The sequence below is a fragment of the Fringilla coelebs genome (assembly GCF_963513975.1).
Source record: "Fringilla coelebs genome assembly, chromosome: 2".
Classification (NCBI taxonomy): Eukaryota; Metazoa; Chordata; class Aves; order Passeriformes; family Fringillidae; genus Fringilla; species Fringilla coelebs.
The window spans coordinates 95,102,343-95,123,696 of record NC_140029.1 but is presented as its reverse complement, the minus strand read 5'-3'; the positions used below and the strand labels follow the sequence as shown (position 1 = coordinate 95,123,696).

At 42.0% G+C, this 21,354-nt stretch overlaps 2 protein-coding genes across 4 annotated transcripts; one reads left to right on the top strand and one right to left on the bottom strand.

Moving 5' to 3' along the window:
• Positions 1-4,119: 4,119 nt before the first annotated feature.
• On the bottom strand, positions 4,120-5,220 carry GPR15 (G protein-coupled receptor 15; the record flags this gene model as incomplete). The annotated part of the gene is made up of 1 exon (XM_084226757.1): positions 4,120-5,220. One exon carries the CDS (start codon positions 5,218-5,220, stop codon positions 4,120-4,122), a length of 1,101 nt encoding a protein of 366 aa, XP_084082883.1.
• A 7,295-nt stretch (positions 5,221-12,515) lies between these two features.
• Positions 12,516-20,688, top strand: CLDND1 (claudin domain containing 1). 3 transcript variants are annotated; one of them, XM_084226085.1, is made up of 6 exons: positions 12,516-12,584; positions 12,978-13,155; positions 17,060-17,354; positions 18,566-18,673; positions 19,062-19,199; positions 19,293-20,688. In XM_084226085.1, exons 3-6 carry the CDS (start codon positions 17,066-17,068, stop codon positions 19,511-19,513), a joined length of 756 nt encoding a protein of 251 aa, XP_084082211.1. In that variant the 5' UTR covers positions 12,516-12,584; positions 12,978-13,155; positions 17,060-17,065; the 3' UTR covers positions 19,514-20,688. The 3 variants fall into 3 exon arrangements, with proteins under 3 accessions (XP_084082211.1, XP_084082210.1, XP_084082212.1); XM_084226084.1 differs by having other exon boundaries at positions 12,532-12,621; XM_084226086.1 differs by having other exon boundaries at positions 12,537-12,613.
• Positions 20,689-21,354: the final 666 nt, after the last annotated feature.

Below are 21,354 nucleotides of genomic sequence, written 5' to 3'. Positions count from 1 at the left end.
TCCTGTCACTTGCAAACTCCAGCAGTGTACTGAACACCTGCACCTGCAAACCGAGCAGCTGCTTGGGTCGTTATTGAGACCTAGAGTGCGCTAATTGCAGGCTTTGTGGTACAATATTAAAATGTTAGATGAGATACCATGGGCCCTTTCTGGTTTTCTAGGGGTTCCCAGCCACTTCTGTGTGTGACATTGGGTAGCATTGTAATTACTTCTGAGGCCATTTAACTCATTGCCAGTTTCCATCCGTTGTGGATTTAGGTAGCTCGCTCTTTGTTCCTCTTCATGAGCTGATCCCTTTCTCTGACAATATGCAGAATGCTGACATATTTGGTAAATAGCTTGAGGTGATGGATTTCCCATTGCAGGATTGTGGGTGTCTGCTTTCTGTTCTTCATTTACTGCGAAATGTTCTCCTTAACTGGGTGAAGCCTTTTAATCCAGAGAAGAATCATAGAATTATTTCAATTGGGAAAGATCTTTAAGAGCATTGAGTCCAAGTGTTTCAGTTAGACATTTTGGGACACATAATGATTTGTGCTCAAATCAGTTTGCAAGTCTACTCACAAGTTCCTGCTGACTTCAAGAACAGAAGTGATCCTGCAGGGATAACAAATTAGTATTCCAGTAGTGACAGTCTATCTGTTAGGAGTATGTGTAAGTGTCCCCGCCCATGAGCTGACATGTCTTTGTACAATATGCCCTGCAAGCACCTGAGGAGTAAACTTCAACCTTTTTTTGTCAATGACCTTACTGTCCCTATGTAGCAGCTGATAAATATATCATTGCAACATCATTACAAAGTCAGGAAATATTCTTTTTGTAGTCCACCCTATTAGAAACCCGAGGCACAGACAGGGTGCCGAGGGCTTTTCCTCCCACCAGTCTAAAGGAGCCAGTACAAGAAGCTGCAGATGAAATCTGGATGAATCTAAGTGGAAGTTCTCCTCTTGGCTTCCAAGAGCCAGTCTTCACTGCACTACTTGTGGAGGGTCAGTCCACACAGTGTCTACACCACTTTTCTTGTTTTGAGGGCTGCAAGTCTGTCCTGCTTATTCTGGGTCTGAGGCTATTCCCTGTGTGACTTAGTCCTCTGCAACTAGAAGTTCCATTTAGCTGTGGAGCATTTGTTGGTGTTAGTACATCTGCTGCTGAAATTAAGGTTGCAAAAACGCTTTGCCTATTTAAGCAAGCATCAGATCTGGGTACAATTTTTCTTTGTATTGAGATTAAATACTTTATTTCTGAAAATTCCTGATTCATTCAAACCGAAATGGAGACCAACAGACATATCTAACAGGACCCTGATTTATATGAAGAAGAAAAGGCACTTCAGCTTTGATTGTGCATACCTCAAGAAAGTGCACCAACCTCTAGATTGGGGGTGATACTGGTGGTGCAGTTGTTTTCATTAAAAACAGCAAAAGGTCTTGATTTCATTCTAAGGCAATATAAAAGCATCTCTGAAATAATGAAAAGGTTTGTTGGATAGGCAGATGAATGTTTCCATCCTGACTCATTGACAGATTTTCTAGTAATGCTTTGCTACTTTTTCATGACTATGAAGGCAGAAGTTAATTACAAAAAGCCAAACCATATTTATTAGCTGCAGTCATACTGGATTTGTTTTAAAATAATAAATGTTGTGGGGGAAATAAAGCCCAATCCAAATTACTTGCCAAGGTCTTTGGCAAGTGTCATATCAGAATTGCACTATTTCCATTTTACATAGCAAACCAATTTACTGTCGTTCAGTTCTTTTAACATGGAGAAAATAGGCATCCTGTTACATTATTCAAGTCTGCCACATTAAATACTTTCAATCACAAAAATTTTGGTATCATCCTAAGATATGTAAATGCCAACAAACAAATAATAAATGTTAATATGGAATAGTAAAAGTTTCTGAGGTAAAGCTATTCAAGTATAGGTTGTCTTTTCTTAAAAAAAAAATAAATTGAAAATAATATTTACCATGTCATGAAAGTGCCAAATGATCTGCAGTTCACAAGAAAATAAATTACACTAATTTGGGCAAAAGACTGAAAGAAACCGGCAAGTTTTCCTTTGCTGAATTAATTGTCTCTTATATATTTTAATTCTTTGCTCATGTGAAGCATTTGCTGTGGCATTTATACATGACTCTCCTCAAGCCTGACAATATTTATCAAGTTTATTTGTTATTTTTCCAGAAACTAAATCTTTAGGCATGAGATCTTGGTGGAGCTTCTCAGTAATTTTTCCATTTTGATCTGGTGGTTTGAACTATTAAAAAAAAAAGAAAGAAACCAGCAGATCTAACTAGAATTATTTAAAGTCTTATGGATTGGCTATATTCCAAAGTATTGTAGCACTTTCAGTACGGATTGAGGAAATAATGAACAAGTCTGACTTACTGGTTTTCTCTACAATAAAAATCATATCTTAGTTGAAAGGCAAATCTTAGACTTAATTTTTACCGAAAAAAAGGGTCTCTTCTTATACACTTGTAAAGATAGAAAGAAGATAAGAGATTGAGAAGAGACAGCAGTTTCTGAAGGTCACTGCAAATAAATTTAAAACCTTATAACTTTAAAATTGGAACTGACACTGGCCTCATTCTCAAACACTGGCAGGTCTGGGAAGAGTTGATGCCCTTCATGCAGCGGTAAGCCTGAAAAGGAGTTTGGCAGTTAGGTGGGGGTGGGAGGGAGAGCCTGTCATGTGGAGGAAAAAAACCAAAATCTTTTAGAAGAAGTAGTGAGGGAGGAAACAAATGCATGCAGTGAAGGGAGGGGAGAGCAAAAAGCTTGTGTATCTCAGTGATACCCTCGTTTTAGTATCCCACTGTGTGCCAGAGAGCATTCTGCCACCAGCAATTGCTGAAAGACACTTCTGCCTCCCCCGAGCCTGCAGAGCCAGCTCTCCACCTGCTCTGCTGGCCAGTGGTCCAGTGTGGAACTGGCTGGGGAGCTGGGCAAGATGTGCAGGTTTCTAGGTTTGCACCGCCCTTGTGTGAGATCTGCTCTTCTTTCTCTGCAGACATTAAACAGCTCAACTGTTCAACAAGGTTCAATGCAAAATGCAAATGCCAGAATATATTTGTAACACTCAAAAGAGTCATTCCCATTTACAGTCGTTTGGAAAATACAGAGGTGTGAAAAGCCATAGTAAATGTACACATGCTGCAGTTACATCAGACAGATGCCACTTCCATGTCCAGTCTCCAGGGCTTTTTCCTCTACTGTCCAGACAGTTTTTTCACGAGCTGTGTTAGCTGACATAGTTGTCTTCCCTTTGAAGCCTTTAAGCAGGTTTGCATGTGTGTAACCTTTCACTCTAGAAATCACTCCTTAATAGAAGGCCGTCACTCTTTAGTTCTGACCCAAGCAATCAGAAATTGTGTCAGGTCCTCAAAAAAGTCTTAAAAAGCACACGTGTGCTTCTGTTGGTCTTGTTTTCCTTAAGAGAAAGGTTAAGTGTAAACTTTTCCTTGTCTCTTGGTCTCTCTGCCTTCAAATTCTGAAATCCAAGGGGCTAAGCATTTTCTGAAATCCAAGGGGCTAAGCATTTTCATTATTACAATTAAAACCAAAGATTTAATGCTGTAATAAGAAACTGAGACTTAAAATGCACAAGATCGAGTTATGAGAACTGGTAACACACAAATTCATTGAAATATTGGATTTTTAAGTTCAAAAAACCTCCAAAAACCCAAAATTGATCAGGCTGGTTTGAAGACATCGCACATTACTTGTGGGCAAGCTAGGAACCAGAAAGAAACACCTGGGTTCCTTTTCCTGCGCAGAATAAAAACCTGTATACACATAAGTTCAAAGCTTGTTTTGGAGAGGCCTTGACTGAATCACATGGTTCTTCTCTGTAGTTTGTAGCACTTGTACTGGGGTTCCAGCATGAGCATTTGTAGCTATTTCTTGGTATTGCATGCATTGTCACAGCAGTCCTTGTGAAGCAATTCTGTGGTTAAGGTTTCCATCTACCTGCATTTAAAAGGAAGCAACATCCCTCCTACCTGAAGCACTGGCTGCAGTACACTTGCACCTGTCTGTTGTTAATTTCTCCTTTTTTATTCCTGCCATCTTTGGGGGAAGAAATTTCTTCCTCCGCAGTCCGAGCTCACAGTCAGAGGGACACGGAGCGCTTCCTCTTCCTGGTGGCATACTCCCCTGCCACAAAACTGGATAAGGAGTGGCTCAGGCGGGTGTCCAGGGTATCAGAGCTGTTGCTGCTCATTTTCACCCATGGGCACAGGCACTGGAGCATGGCTCTGCGGATGTAGTTGTCAAAGAAAAAGTAAATGAAAGGGTTAGCACAGCTATTGGCAAAAGCAAAAGGGCTGCTCACCTTCATGCCCAGCAGGGCAACCGTGCCAGAAGAACAGTCGGGCTGCTCTAGGAGGCGCAAAAGGATGGCCATAAGCTTGAAAAGGTTGTAAGGGACCCAGGAGACAACAAAAGCTGCCACTACAATGAAGACAATCTTGATGGATTTTCTCAGTTTCTTATCACGTTTCCCAGCCTTCTGATAGTGCACACAGAGTCTCTTGGTGATGGAGCAGTAAAAGGTTAAGATACTAAACAGTGGGAAGAAGAAGGCCAAGATTAAAAGCATCAGCGACATGATCTGTTTGATTTCTGTCATGGCTTTGTCTGTGCAGTAAGTCTTTCCATATTGCATCTTCAGTTCTCTGGACAAAAGGGTTGGCATCCCTAAGGAACAGGATACTATCCAGACAGAGATGCAGAGTGCTGCAAAATAGGATCTTGTCCTGATCCGTCGTGCAACAGAGGGGTGCATGATAGCGAGGTACCGGTCAGCACTCATGCAGGTGAGGAGCAGGATGCTGCAGTACATGTTGACTGAGATGACGTAGGAACTAGCTTTGCAGAGGAAAGGTCCTACCCTCCAGCTCTCGTCCGACACCTCCATGTCCACCCAGAAAGGCAGTGTGATGAGGAAGATGAAGTCAGACATAGCAAGGTTGATGATAAAGATGTCAATCAGCCTCCGGACCCGCCGCTTGAAGATCAAGGCCGCTATCAGGATTGAGTTGCCAACAATGCCCACCAGGAACACAGCAATATAAAGGACAGGCAGGAAAGTAGACATATGTCGCAGGTGCTGGTGCTGGCACTGGTCATCGTAGTAGTAGTCGTAGTCGAAGGTGACTGTAGGCGTGGATGACAGCGGGGTGAGTTCTATTTCTGGCCCAGCTGTCCTCATCCTCTCTCTGAGGGAGGCTCTGAGCTTCCCCTACCGTTCTCTTCCAGGTCTTATTGAAAAATATATTATCAGTGAGCAGAGAGGAGGGGGAGAGCCAGGAGGAGGAGTAAAGTGGTTTTTGCGGGGAGGAAATTTGTATGCTCTTAACCAGCTGCAAAGGCAATGAACAAGTAACAAGGATCCGATGAGTCAAAACCCTGCCTTCCGAATAAATGCATTGTGGGTTTTTAAAAATCAGATTTAATTTAACTGATTCTATCTCCCTATTGCATTTTCCAGCTTCAAGTTTTGCTTTTCTTTCAGGTGGAGGGAAGATATTTTTGAGATTCTGAACTTTATTGGTTTTTAGGAAAGTATATTGGTAGTTTGAAGACATTTGAGATTGTACCAGCTTATAAGAAACCTGAGAACAGTGAATTCAGGTGCCCCAACCTTCATCTATATTCAAAACATTTTGTATGAATTGCTTGTCAGGGCAAATCTGACTTTCCTGAGGCTTGGAGGTTTTTACTTTACTTGACTCTTTATGATTGTTGCTTTCTGTTTGAAAGCAATTCTCTCATATGAATATATATAGGGAAAAACATTTAAAACTCCTATATCCATTTTGCCCTCTAGCTGGTTGCTCATTATCAGTCCCAGCTTCTTGGCTGCCCTGCCAGTGCCCCCCTCCTGCCCTGCAGCACTGCCAATTCCCCTAGGCCTGGACTTTCCGCACCCAAGTTAAGGAATGTATTAGAAACTTTGAGAATAGTGTTCCAATTTGTTGTATATTCTTCTGTCATTTTAAACTTGACTTGATACTCTCATTCCCCACATAGGCTTTCTCATCAGCCACAGTCCTGGACTCTAGAGCAGTGGTTTGTTCCTTCTCCTTCTGGCTGCACAGCCTGCGTGACTCTTGAGCTGTTCTTATAAACAGTGCTCACTTGTCTTAACGAGCTCTGATTTCCTTCATCTTTCATTTGCAGTATCAGTATTGCTCCAGCTGTGACTTACCTTACAGACAGCCCTTTCAGCGTTGCATAAATCAAACAGAAATTCTCATTTTTAAAACTACTAAACTCATTACAGCTTTGTCAGTGCATACTAATTTGAAACCTGCACTATTAGTCTTCATCATCCTTCCTCTCTTCTAAAAATAAATTCATTTTCTCCTTCCTCTCCCTTCCATCAGCACGTTCACAGTCCAGGCAGGCCTCCAGGATTCTCAAAGCTTTGAAAAAATTGCCTCCTGGTGTGTGCTCCATCCCTGGACAGACAGATTGCGTTTGTATGTGTCTCCACATGCAAAGAGCAACTCCAAATTGTGTGCACAGTGAGTTAATCCCTCTAGAGCACTCTGGTTGCACTCAGATTCACTCTCCCAGTGCTCAGGTTATGTGCTCCTGTGCAGCAGCTGCCTGGTAGACTTCCAGGCACCTGAAAAGGCAGAAGCTGCTGTAAAATGACTGGCTGCTGGATGGAAGAGGATTTAGGTGGGCACTGGCTCATGTGATATGCTGATATGCTGATATCTAATAAGTATCCACTTAAACACAACTGCCTTCCTAGCTGTAGGGCACTAGTGGACTCCAGCTGACTATTTTCATGGAATGTGTAAGCATTAAGTTAGTGAGTGTAATTCAGCCATCCCAAACTCTGAAAAAGGCTCAAGGTACATAAAAACACCCCGGCCAAGATTATTGATTTGTATGTCAGAGAAGTAAAATTGAACCTGTAACGAATAACAGGCTAAAAATCATTTTCGTGGTATATCAAAGTGGGTTGTAATCATTCACCCTAAAAATCATTATATTCTCTTCTAATCAAGAGGCAGTGACTCTGTTCAGAGTAAAAAAAAACTCCATAGATTTGTAAAAGGCTTTGTTGTTATTCTAAAACTAACCTCCTGCACCTGATTGCCTGAAACACAATTCTTATTTTCAGTGAAATGTAAAAGTCTCTTCTGTGGTGATTACAGTGAGTAGGTACTGTTGCTGCGAGTCTTTTTCTTTATGTGAGTCTTGTCAGTGGTCAGTTACAGTATGGATTTGTGTGCCAGATTATTTCTTCCCTGGCAAAGCTGGGAGAAGGAAGCACAGAACCAAACTCCTAAAATTCTTAAAATCAGACTGCGTTGAGGACATTGCAATTTGCATGCAAGTGACATCAAGTGTAAACCTGCAAGAAAACACCGGCTAAAAATCATCCTCTCACCATCTGAAAAGTACAAAGAATACACAGAGTTTTCAGCCAAGGCTTGTGTAAAAGTGCCCAAGTAGCTTACACTTTACAAAAACAATGGTTGATGAATTCAGTGCAGAGGTGAATTTTATGTGATCTTGGCTTAATGCTGCTTCAAGGAATGTCTTTTAGTTTAGTTTAGTTTGCGGTTTTTTCCAAGAAGCACTGGGAAATAGAGGCATTCTCTTTCTCCTGGTACTAGGGCAGGAGACCAGCTGAACCCTACAGTCAATTCTACACTTGTTCTGCCTCTCTTGCAAAGGTGAATCTATGTATTATTCTACTCTGCAGTTAGAACATAACAGCTTACAAGCAGTTACAAGCTTTAGAAATCAGACACAAACTTGTCTTCCCTCCATTGCACACTACTTCATACTCCTTGAAATTCTCTCCTTCCCTCTCTGTCTCAGAGCAAACAAAAAAATTAGTAACTTAAAAAAGCTTAAAGGCATCATAAAGATACTTTTATGTCTGTGTATACCTGTGTTTGTGGTTCCTCACTGTGTTGCCTCACTTTATATTAATAGCCTTAGTCACTAAAATAAAAAATTAAATAGTAAACCTTTTCCACCAGGGACCAACTCTTCTCTACTGAATTTGCTGTGTATTTCTTGAATGCTCTAAGCACATGTAGGGATGTCACTGCATGTTGCCATATTCCACATGTGACACTTCCTTATCTGGGCAGAAGAGTTGTGAAGTTAATCTAAAGCATTCTTATGAATAATAAGGTGATCTATAGTTATCTGAGTGGGGCAGCAGCAGGCATATTTGTCAGTAGTCTGGGGGGGTTTTATGTGATAGTGATTCACTTAGGGCATCATGTAGGGTCTTACTCTTCCCACATCTCTTTTTCCTGAGACAGAGCCAAGCTATCAAAAATACTGAGTACGTGGAAATTCCTCTTCTAACACTCCTGCATAGATATTCCAGAAAGTCAGGAGGACAGACTCATCCTCTCCTCATCCTACTCCAGTATTTCCACAGCATTTTCCTCCTCCCAGGCTTCACCAGATACATGTAAACCCTTCCCCCCAAAAAATTCTCCGCTAAAACAACCATCCAATGGTTTGGCTCGGGTGTATGTTCTTCAACCTGGGATACCCATCTTGTCCAGCCCTTGATGCAGCTCTGAAAAAAAATGAAGCTTCTGGGTTCTGAGTAGTTTTGAACCTGAGAACTAAGTTAACTTTTGTAACCAGACGTTCAGAGCAGGTACTGTGATGGTGGCTCTGCATTTGCCCAAATCTGCCATAGGTTGTGTGTTTGTCTGATGGTTCTGCCTCTCTCAAATGTACCTGGGAGATCTGCCAGGTCAGAGTTTGCATCATTCCTCAAGTCTTCCTCATAGGAATGGGGAGGTATTTCCAACAGCAGCAAGGGAAAAGTTTTCATGTCTTTGTTCGTGGTTCTGCGCTGCCTGTGATAGGCAGTCACCACGTATTGTGGTAGGCAGTCACATAATTTGTGGGGAAAATATTTGCACAGGAAGTAGGCAGTGTTGCTGATTTTCTTTGTTACATACACCACCTCCCCCTTACAAAGTTCTGCAATTGAAGCAGTTCAGGTAGCAAGGTGTGGGTTTGGTTTTTTGGGTTTGTTATTTTTTTGTTCTTTTTTTTTTTGTTGTTGTTGTTTTATACCCTCTGTTTTACTGATAGCCTAAATGTCGTTTTATTCCAGCTTGTACATGCACTTTTATTTAAGCACAGTCATCTAGATAAAATAAGCTGCATATCTGTAAATTATTAATAGTGATAAATGCTGAAAAGGACAGAGGTTCATTTGGCTGTAAAATAAAGTGTAGTTGTTTCTGAAAGATTTTACTTAAAAAACCATGTAGGAAACAGACCTAATTAAAAAAGAAAAATCAAAAAGCCTACACTAAATTGACTGAAACTGTCCTATTATGCTATGGCTAGTTAAAGGCATGCTCAGAGGCAACCACATGAAGGCTAACTATTGGAAGTTTCATCCCTCAACAAATAGGAAAGGGTGGAACCTATTCAGGTAAAATTGTGGCCACTTAGGCAATGCATCAAGATAGACTGAAATAGTTTCATGCTGAGAGCAGCAGTCTAAAAAAGGCAGTGCAAGAAGAAAATATTTTTGTACATTTACTTTTTAAATATTAATTATTATTTCTTGCCATTTATCTCATCCTTTTTTAATTTATATTTTTGTGGATGTTTTATAATGTACATTATATATTGATGTGGTAGTACATGCGTATACTTTAAAAAAATTTACATTATTAGGAGTGCCTGCTCAAAAGCTTTTACTGACAAGGTACATGATAAAAAGGTGTGGAGACCACTGACATAAAGGATGAGTATCATTATAATGCCCCAGTGCTATTCATGGTATTTGGGAGAAGCACATCTAGAAGGTTTTCTGTCTGTGAAAATTATACTACTGTGTCCTGTGCCACAAAAATACTAAAGAAAAATAAAGAAGGCAGAAATAAAACCAGGCAAACTGCATAGAGAGCTCTGAGGGAAATCACTCAAGCTGTGTAAAATGCTCATAAATGGTACCTAAAACTAAAACTGCCCTTTTTATTATTGCAAAGAGAATATTTCTTGTGGGAGGTAGCATCTCGTAAATTAACTTGTTGTTTTGGGAAAAACAGGAAGAATTTTGAGTACCTTTTCAGGTCTGAATCAATAACTCCTGATATGAATGTGATATCTAAAGAAGGCTTTGTTCTTTTTTCATCCTATATCAGCTTCATTTAATACAGACAGTGCCACCTCCTACAAATGCTTACTTATTTCCTTAGATTGTAAGAACTAAAATTACAGACATTTTGTACTAAACAATTTAATTATTTTTTGCAACATACTGGGGGTTTGGTTTTGTTTGTTTTGTTTGCAGCACTCGGATGTTAAATTCTCTGTCAGTGCCTGACAAGTTAGTAATGCTTGTGATCCAGGTCTGCTAGCACAGATACTTTTGCAAAAAGCAGGAATAGCAGGTATGCTATAGCCCTCAGCATTATTCCCTTTGTGCTTGTAAATTAAGCAAACCTTTACTTTTAAAACCTTCCCAACTGATCCTGTTCTGCAACTAAACAGATCAAACCGTGGTTCTGCTGAGGCACACTGAGGAGGCGTGAAAAGAAGAGAAAAAAGAAAAAAGACAGTTGTTGGCAAAGAATGATCCTGTGCATTCACTTGTAATGTTTTTCTTGGCTTACTCTTAGTATATAGAAGGGTATTTTTCCAGCAAAAAAACATCCAGGGGAAGCCTGTAGAGAGTATTTGATTATAAGTAAATAAAATAAAAATGCATCTCTTCGCTCCGGATGCTTTTGAGCAGCTGCACATTTCACATTGATCGGGGCAGATTAGGAAAAAGAAGAGGTCACTGTAGCCTAATTTAATAATGGAAGTAGCAGTGGCTGCAAAGTTTTTCAGAATTAATTTTCATTTTTATGAAATTAGATCTTATAGGAGAAAAACTGAAGATATGCCAGTGTTAGATAATTCACTGCACTTTACAGTAAATGGTTCAGACTCTGCTTTTACCACAGCTTAGAATACACAGGAGTTTTGTTGAATTATTTTCTTTTAATGTTTTCTGGCTTCAAGTTTTGATAGCTTTTCCAGGTATACAGAAAGAATTTCCTGATTTTTTTTCTTCCTTATTGCTCCTACACATATTTTATAGTCTCTTAAGTCCTTACTTCAATAAATTAACTCCTTAAATAAGCTCTTCTTCTACAAATAAAATTGACTGACCTTCTGTGATATATTTCATTGGGAGAGATTTTCTAATTACTCAGTGATTTTCATATCCTTTATCAGGTTTATCTCTACTTTGTCAAGGTATCAAAACTAGACCTGCTATTTCAGAGTCAGCAGCAATTCTAGATGTGATACCACATCTTTCTTCCTTGTGATTTCTCAGTTTGTACATCTGAGGTTACAGGAAAGTTGGGGTTTTTTTTGCGGGGGAGGGGCACTTCTTGGCAGTTGGTACTTCACCAACATTTTTCCTTTTCATTTTTCGTTTCCCAGGATAAAATGTTATGTCAGGTAAGTATAGACTCCAATCTTTGCTTTTAAATTAATGAGCTCATCGATGACCTTATTGAAATGCGTGTTTGCTTGCCCCAGCTGCGACACGATCAGGTCACCCTGTCCCAGTGCCTTCTCCATGTCATTATTTACCCTTCCCTGGTGTCACCTGTGAGGTTTATCAGCCATACTCTGCTTTCTTCCAAGTCACTGATAAATATGTCAAGTATTTTGGAGTCCAGGATTAATCCCAGACAGACCCCAAAATGTGCCTTTGTAGACAGTTACATGATGAGGCGCTGGTGAGACAGCTTCAAGTTCCAGAAAGTGGGGCATATAGACAGAAATTTCTTAAATTAAGTGTGATTTATGATTTTTTAAATTAAAAAATTAATGTTGCATCAGAACGAAGAAGTTTCTTCTATGACTGCTTTCACCTTTGCATCCTAGTTGCTAACCTGGCTGCAAAAATGCTCCCTGGCTGTTTGGCAGAGGAGTTGGGCAGGATAGTTCCCCAGAAGTCCTCAGAGGTGTGAAAGCCTCAGATGTTTCTGGGTTTTTTTCTGAGTATTTGCTTGCTTGGAGTTTTGTAAAACCAAGACTGGCTGGGCTGGTCTCTCAGCCATGGGAATTGTTAACCATTTCTAAGAATCCTCTCGTAATTTCCGTAGTTTTGTGTACCAGCGATGGAGGGAAATGGCCAGTTTGGGGCCAGTGTTGCAAATTTTTGCAATTTTTCCTGATTTTTTTTCCCCCCTTACTTGGTGTTTTCTTGACTTACTCAGCCAGACTGTCACGTCACCATTTTTTACAAGCAATCAAGAGAAACAGAAAGAACTAGAAAGGAGGGTGCAGCCAGGTGGGGATCGGCCTCTCCTCCCAGGTAGACAGCGGCAGGAGGAGACGACACAGAGCTGGGGAGGTTCAGGCTGGCCACAGCAGGAATTTCCCCTCAGGAATGCTGAGGAGCCATCGGGAAGGGCCGCCCGGGGGGCTGAGGCCGGCGCCTCCGGAAGGGGCGGCAGAACTACATTGCCCAGCGTGCCCCGCGCGGGCGGCGCGGCGGCCGGAAGCGGGGCCGGGCCGGCTGCGAGGCGGCGGCGGCGGCGATGGGCGGTGGGTGCCGCGTCGGGCCGGGCCGGGCGGTGAGGGGGTACTGGGGGGAGATGGGGGACGGGGCTGAGGGCCCGGGGCGTTCCCCTGAGGTTTGTTGTCGGCACGCAGCTGTCGCCCCCCGCGCGGGGCTGGCGCCTGGAAGGCCCGAGACCCCCGGGGGCGGTCGCGCTCCGTGGGGATGCCCGGCCCGGTACTGGGCTGATCCTGCGGGACAGGTGCTCTTGGCCCGAGGGCTGTTCAAGTAATTTCCCCTCTTCATCTTAGCCTTTTTTTTTCTTTTTCTTTTTTTTTTTTTTTTTTTTTTTCGTTAATGATAGCACTGGGGGACGCCTGTGAAGTAATTTCAGAGTAAAATTATGATGTCCAGCCATTCGGTTTGCTCTTTGCTTGTAGGGCACTTGTTGTGAACTGGTGGTGTGGAAGAAGCTGAATGAATGGAAGAGTCAGGGCAAAAGGGAAGTTTGCGTTTCATGCTCTCGGCTGGCCACAGGACACAAACAACGCTGTGCCTCTGAAGAGACCTGGACTCATCGGAGCTGTGTGTCCTGAGGGACTCTGAGCATCTCTGAAGGTAAAAAATATTTGGTAGCAATCTTTCCTAACGTTTTGTTTCCCTGAATATCGAACGGACGATCCAGCTTGGTGTTGTTTCCAGCCCTCTCCCCATATTTGCACCCTCTTGCAGGCCTTCTGCCTAATCCCTTTCTGATTGCTGATATGTTTCCTGAGAGAATGCTAGCGAATGCAGCAGGGACTCTTTTGTGATGTCACGTAAAAGGAGTTTCTTAAATGTGGTGACCCACTCTTGGCTGAAAGGAGTGACTGCAGCAACAAGATAAAAATATGCATGTTTTTGTATTCCCTTCTGCCATGGTACAGTAACTTCTTACAAAGACTGTCCAGTCTTCAGTCTTAGAGTTGATTTTTTGCCAGAATACTTTTTTTTGTTCTGTTCTCTGTTTTTCTTTCCCAAATCTACTGACTTGTCCCCTTTGTTTTTCTCTTCTTTAAAGTGCATGCAATTTAGTCATTCTGTTGAGTATTGCTTCCAGTTTGGCCTTTACCTTCACTTTTTTGAGCTTTTTTTAAAAAAAAATTTTTTTTTTTAGTTTTCTTTTCTGAAATTGAAAAATTTATATGTTTCTCACTTCTTTTTAAAAATGAATATAATTGCAGTATCTCATTAAGCACTTTTGCCTACTTACAACCACTTAGTGTTATCTTAAGTTCATTGCGTAGCTTAGCTTCAGCTGTAATTTGTCTGAAATAGCATCTCCTGTTAGACAAAAACATGCTGTCAGAGCTCTATGAACAAACCTTTAAAACAATGAAGGCTCTTGTTTACAGCCTGTGGATAAAAAGCATTTTTATTTGTTAGCAATCTTTATGTCTTCATAATTAGTGTCATCTTTGGTGATAGTAATGTTATTTTTTTCTTAAGTAAGTTTATTCTGAAGCACCTCCTACACATTGTTCCGCACAGAATCTTTTGCAAAGCGTGGCATTAATCCCATAAACAGCCAGTGTAACTATTTCTTACTGACTATGCTCACTGCTTCCTTTGAGCTTGGCCTGGGCTGGCAGGATAGTTCTCTCTTTTAAAGGACACCCCTTTTAAGGGAGAGCTTGTTTCCTGTAAATGAAAATGCAGTGGATATGCACAGTGATTGGGCAGGGTAGTCAAGTCTTCTCCACTGACAGGAAAAACTGGCTCAAGCTTTGCATGAAGTTTTGCAGAGTTCTTCATCTTTTTTGTAAGTAGTTGAAGTGTTAGGCAGAAGCACTGAGGGCACCTTTATTGTAGGGAATTGTGGGTCCGCTCTTACCTTGCTTGTCACTGTCCTGTCCATACTGAAAGTTATTTGGGCACAAATGCCACACAAAGCCACTCGCTAGATTTTGGGGTCTGTAGCCTCCTTGGCTGTTCTCTACCTATGCCTGCAGTAACATTACAAGGACTGAGTGTCAGTAGATTGCCATGTCCCTTTTGCCAAGTGGATAATGAACGCAGGGCAAAGCTTTAATTTGCTCTTTGGTGATTAAGTCTTCATTTTGCTTATGTTCTTGGTTGCCAGCTGACATCAGCTCTGCCGTGTTCACAGCACACTGAAGGCTGCTCCAGAAGTGTGTGGTTGTTTTTTAATGGTGATCTGGTAGGGATACTGCCAGCAGCGGTGTTCTGCATGTGCCAGCAGAACATAGCCGAATGTAGCTGAAAGTAAGACTTTTGGGCCAGTTGTTTTTTTTCTCTGTGTTAGGTATAAATTTGATAGGGCTTTGTCATTGTCAGCATTTATATTGAAAGGTAGTGACGATAGATCAGTGGCCCTGGTTACTTTCCTTGTCACCAGACACTACTCTGAGGATGGAGCTTGTGGGGCGTTGTGATCCTTCCACCCAGAGAGCTCCCTTTCTAAAGAGAGGAGACTGTTGCAGAGAGTTCCTCTTGCATTAGATGTGATTGCAATATAGTGGAAAATCCAGACCAGCCTGCTCTGCTGCTTGCTTGGAGAGTGATCTGCTCAGCTCTGAGCTCAGCTGGGCAGCAGCTTTGGCCCTGTAGGTGCTACTTGCTCTGTTTGCTTCGGGGGAAGTGTGTGAAGGGGTAGGGATCCCTCAGTTGACTCAGTGGGGCTGAATGGTGAGGTCAGATCTATACAGCAGCTTGCTCTCCCTATCCCATATCCTGTGTACCTGGAGCAAGACACTGGGATATTGAAGGAGAGTCGAAGTACATAACCAGGGATTAAATACTGCACAGACAATTTGCTTCCAAGTCTGGGCTTGATTCTGTGTTTTCCACATAAATAAAACTGGATATGATGTGTTCTCCCTCTCAATATTTCTATTATCTTATAAAGGTTCACAGTTTGTAGATTATTATTTAAGTAAGTTGTGGTATGCAAACTTTGCAGTATTTTAAATGGGTGTTTCTTGTCAGTTCACCACAAATCAGTTCTATTCTTTTTCATTGCTAAGGATGCAGTTCAAGGATGGAAATTGCAGAGAATGTGGCTCATTTAATATGGAAATGAAGCATAGGAAATGATATGGGATCACAATTTCTCCTCCTTGTTAGCCAGTTTCAGACAAATAGAGGAGCAGATGGAGAGGAAAAGAAATAAGAATGGTGTTGTTAACAGCAAACATTGATGCCTTTGAAATTCCCTTCTTTAATTTGCAGTTTGTTTCTTAGTTCATAATTTCTTACTGACAAGTCTGACTTGAGACACTTCACTGTTTTTTTCTTGTGAATGTTGAGGTTTAAGGCACTTGCTTTTTTTCCAGTTGCGGTTCCTTTAGTTGCAAAGAAAGTAGAGCAAAATATTTTGATCAAAGTGTGTGGGAGAAGGGAGGAGACAAGCAAGAGACAAGCTGATTAGATAGTAGCTCCTAACACCAGCCTACCTCTAGCTGCTGAGCTAGTTTCAATTTTTTTTCCCCCCTGGCAAGTGTCTCAAGCCTGATTCATAATAATCCATAAATTTAATCAAGCACAGAAGGCACATGAGAACAACTGGCAGCTGAGAGGAGTCCTCTGGTGCATTGCAGCCACAAAACATTTCTCATATTACCGATCAGTTACTTGTTAAAGTCATGGTATTGTCATAAGCATGTATAGTATTTATATTTTTCCCATGTCCCCTTTGACCCTGAATCTATGCCATTTGCAAGCACGACCCCACAAAGGATCCCTAAGAGAGGGACACAGAGCAGAGGCCTTGTGGGAATATATGAAGGAAGGCCTTTCAGTTTTGTCCCATTGTTCCCATGAAACAGGGCACCTAGAAAAACACCTGCTGTGTTTTTCTAGGTCTTCAAAAAATACCAAGGTATGTATTGTAAGATTATTGCTGCATTTACCATAATTTCCAAACTTGCCTTCCAGTGCTTCCTTCATGTTCTGTCTCTAGTGCCTAGATACATTTCTCTCTTCCCTAAAGGCATTCCAGCACTGTGGCATGGCTGCCCTTTGCGAGCAGCCTGGAATGGTTTTTTCGGCGTGCCTATGGTTCTTCTCTTTGCTGTAAAGACAAGCTGTGAAAGCCATGTGTGGTGGCAGGATAAAAATAACTTCTACTCTTGGTAATCTCTTAAGGAAAGCTAAGTCGTCTTCCTGGGCGTTGTGGATGGAGTCTCTGACGTTCCCTACAATCAGGATCACAAATGGCAGCAAGCTGTGTCATCTGCTTTGGGGACGAGTTGGTGTTGTGTCAGTTACTGTTTCAGGGTGAGCAGCCAGTGCAGTGTGGCTGGGAGAGCACACTCTCCAGGATATTATCCCTACTTGGAACTGGCACATCCAGTGGATGCGCGCCAGCACTGAAGATTTGCTCAGTGTTCCTTTGATTCCAGCAGCTCGGAAAAGGAAGGCCTGCATATCCTGAGGGGACCGTGCAGAAGGGGGCTGATGAGTGTGGCACTGCTGGGATAACACTGTAGTGTTGCTCACTTGTCCCTGTGTTCCCACCCAGGGCGCCATGATGGATAATCGGTTTGCTACAGCGCTGGTGATCGCCTGCGTGCTCAGCCTCATCTCCACCATCTACATGGCCGCCTCCATCGGCACCGACTTCTGGTACGAGTACCACACCCTGTCCCCAGCCGAGAATGTTAGTGAGGCTGGTAGAAGCATCTGGGAGGAGTTTGTCAGCAAAGATGCAGATGAGAAGACATACACAGATGCGCTCTTCCGGTGCAACGGCACGGTTGGATTGTGGCGGAGGTGCATCACTGTACCCAAAAACTCTCACTGGTACAGCCCACCAGGTATCTCCGGAGCAATTATCACTTCCCTGGCTTCCCTGGGGTGCTGTGTGCTAACTTCCTCAGAACAGATTCATTCCACTTTGTTCCTCCAGAAGGCTTATTTCTAGCCTTTTTTTTTGGTTGGTTGAGTTTTTAGTAAAGACAGTCCAGATTTTTAAAGAAGCAAAGGGCAGAATGGTCTGTGGCTGTCAGTGCTGCAGTTTCTGGTTTTGACACATGATACTTGATCTAAATTTAGTCTTACAAGCTTGACTTTTATTTTGCCTCAGCTGTCCAGTTGGGGATACCTTTATAGTTGCTCTACCAGTTATTGTCTTTTTAGGACAGATCCTGGGGTCCAGCAATGGAACAAAGACACGACTTTGTCAAGGAGGCGCTCATTCCTTTTAGCTACTCATTCACTTGTTTCACATCACAAATATCCCACCATTGCATCAGCGCACCTTGGAATCCTTGAATGGATATAGAGTGAAATATTTGTATTATTTTTTCAAATCATTGGGGGATAAAATGTATGGCAATTATTTTAATTGCTTCAAAGTTACTTTTGAGTATTTACTGTATGTGTGAACTCCTACATTTTGAACCTTCTTAAAGATGTACTTTAACTACATTTTGTGGAGAAAAAAACATGCATTAAATACTTTTTTTTGTTTCCTCTCTCATGAAACTACTTATTTTGGAAGACAATTAAACCAGTTCTGCTCAATAGTATTCCCAAGTAAAATCTGAGGTAGAAACTTAGTGTAAAGAAGCAAATCCTTCACGTTCTTTAAATAGGCCCCTCCGTCCCATTTTTGATTTAACTGCTAGTACGAGACCACGTTCTGCATATGGAGATAAGCAGACCTTTGTTAAGGGACCCTGAGCTCAAGAGTATGTGACAACATAGTTGAGCATCACATGCCACCACATTACCTTGCCAATATATTACACATGGCACAATTGTCTGTGGATAATCCATGGAAGCTTGAAGATTCTGCATGTTAGAGTGCTATCCCTTAGTGTAGTACCTCATAACAGACGCATTGTGCCAATTACATAAGAAAACATGTACAGATCTGTTTGGAGAGGTAATTTTTTTTTTTACAAATAGAATTCTGAGATGCTTCCTAGCTCAAATTATTGGGAAAGGAGGATTTGAAAGGGGGGAAGGAGGGTTAAGGGGAGACACCTAATAAAAGCGTATTTTTCTTTTTTTCCATCCCCAGAAACTGATATGACTACAAACTGCATCAGTTTCTCCCTCTCTGATCAGTTTGTAGAAAAGTACATAGAGCCTGGAAATCACAACAGTGGCACGGATTTGAATCGGACTTGTAAGTGTCTTTCACTTCTGGTAGACAAACAAGTAGAATTAAAAAAAGTTGTTTCTCAAATTCAGTCACTAGTGAGGGAAGCTTCTATCTCTCTTGGTCTTGCTCACCATTTATTGTTTTTACGGTTGTGCAGGCAGTAGGTCAAAGTTTAAAGGGAAGACATAGATGTGTTAGCAAGGGTTTTGCCTATGAATACAGTGCGGGGATTTGTGAGTCAACAAATTAAGTTCTTTCTGTTTCAATGGAATCTTTGGTCCATTTTGACTATGAACGTAGAATGTCTGATGAAGCAGAAACAGCAGGGTAGAAGGAAATGGGATGGTGAGAGAAGATCTTTTTCTAGCCCATTTTCAGCAGACTTGACTGGTGCGGTTTTTTTCACATGCAGATCTCTGGCGGTTGCAGTTTCTCCTGCCCTTTGTCAGCATCGGCCTCATGTGCTTTGGGGCTCTGATTGGGCTCTGTGCTTGTGCCTGTCGCAGCCTTTACCCAGCCATTGCCACTGGAGTCCTGCATTTCCTAGCAGGTAAGTGTCCTGCCATCCTCCTCCAGAAGCTCAAGAGTAGCCCTGGAGCACTCCATGGGTGAGCTCACTGTGCTTTGCTGCTTCCCTCCCCAGGGCTGTGTACGCTGGGCCTCGTTGGATGCTATGTAGCTGGGATTGAGCTGCTCCATAGGAAGCTGCCTCCGCCCGAGGATGTGAGGGGTGAATTCGGCTGGTCCTTCTGCCTCGCCTGTGTGTCAGCACCCTTGCAGTTCATGGCAGCTGCTCTTTTCATCTGGGCAGCTCGCACCAACAGGAAGGAATTCACCCTCCTGAAAGCCTACCGTGTGGCATGAGTGCTGCTACTGCAGTCTGGGTTTTCCATGTTAGAGCCTCTTCTCCCCCAGCCCTTACTACTTGTTTCTTTCAGTCAGAATTTTATTGTGTACTGCATGCTTCTTGCCAGTCAAGACAATTTAGCCTGCAGGCCCTGAAGACAAAGACCTCTGGGCTAAATTACCAAAGCCTGCCAGAAGTCTGCAGAACTTGAACAGGTTTTTAAATTGGGGTTTTTTTAAGAATTGTGATTATTTTTTAAGCTACGTTTGGTTCTTGACAGTTCCCCTTAGTTAGATGTACATGCCCCTTCCTAATTTTATTACCCTGTCACCCTGGAGGAAATAGAAGTGGTGTTGTGGGGTGGAAGAGAGACAAGAGAACGTGCAGGTACGCAAGAATGGGAACCTCAGTGCATAAATACATAATCAGGAGCTGTCTGCTGCGTGACTGAAGCAGGCAGTACCTACAGGGAGCACCCAAGTGACATGAGGGAATTCAGAAACCTCTGTTGTGGAAATACTGTAGCTAAATTAGTCTGTAGCTCAGCTCTGGATCTCCTGTTATCACTAGTTTGCTGCATTTTGTGGCATCTGCCACAAAACTGCCGGAGGCAGAGCAGGCAGCTGTGGCACTGCCTGTACAGCACACCCTCCTGAAGGCACACTCTGGACTTGCTTCTGCCAAGGAGTGGGATGAGATGGCCCTCATGGAGTTCTGTCCTGCTGTAACTCCACTGCTTCCAGGACCCAGGCTAGTTTGGTATCTGCACTACATGTGATTGTGCACTCTAATCTTAATTTGTGGTGCTTTTGCTTGATGTGGAATAAGGCTTTCTTCTCTCTTGTTGAAAATGACCTCCTCACAAGTTTTTTGGTTTTAATTTGGTTTAGTGTATGTGTGTATATGTACATATATAAACTTAACTTTTTTTAAACCTCACCTGTTTATCCTGTATAGCACACAGCAGGGTTTTTTAAAAGGTGCTGCTCTTTTCCTGTTTTGTTTAAATTAAATAATAATAGTAATAATGCTCAGAAATTTTCAGCATTGCACGAATCTGATGGGAGGGTGAGGGAATGATCTACTGTGGGTTTTACTTGGGGAAGGAGGAACCAGTGTCTAGATCTGTTTTCATGGAAATGTCACCAGAAACAATGACATTAGATCAGATATTTTAAATTAAATTCTTGAGCTCCTGCTAACTTTAAATTTTCTCCTGCTCATCATTGGTGGTCACAACATCCCATAATTTCTAATTAGTTCAAAAATGTTATATTTATTCTAAATCACTGCAACTCTAGCCAGACTGGGTGACATGTCATATCTAGAAAACAGTGTTCCAAGACCGAACTGTTTAATTCTGAGGCCTTGGCTCACCTTGTTTCCTTACTTCAGGCTTAATAAAAGAAGCACGCCTTAGGAGAAATAATTCCTGACAAAATGAGTTATGGCAAGCATTCTGTGGGATACTGGTTGATGGGAATGACACAGAAGGAAGCATTTTTATCTCATGGCTGTTTTGCTATTGTGCCTTTTTGCTTTTTTTTTCCTGGTAGGTGTTTCTACCCAATCTATGTTTGCTGGGTCAGCAAACAGCCCTAGTCATGATTTCCCTGAAGATCAGGTACAACTGCTTGTGTTATTTCTTTTATTTTTTTTTCTTAAGTATGTGATAGGGTTTTTTTATCATTGTTGAAGCCTTTACAAAGTAAAACAGAGATGATGATGAAAACCAGAATCACTGAAAAAGCAGTGGCAGGCCATTCAAGATAATCCTCTTTCTCCTGCTGTTGAGTAGTTTTTTTGTTTTTCTTCCTAAACAATCTCTTTCCTTCCCTACAATGTCTGGGCCAGTTTT

Excerpts from the sequence above, each read along its gene's own strand:
- CLDND1 (XM_084226085.1), top strand. The coding sequence starts at position 17,066 with ATGATGGATAATCGGTTTGCTACAGCGCTGGTGATCGCCTGCGTGCTC. Across the intron at positions 18,674-19,061 it reads CACGGATTTGAATCGGACTT|ATCTCTGGCGGTTGCAGTTT; the intron begins GTAAGTGTCTTT and ends TTTCACATGCAG. Across the intron at positions 19,200-19,292 it reads AGTCCTGCATTTCCTAGCAG|GGCTGTGTACGCTGGGCCTC; the intron begins GTAAGTGTCCTG and ends TTCCCTCCCCAG.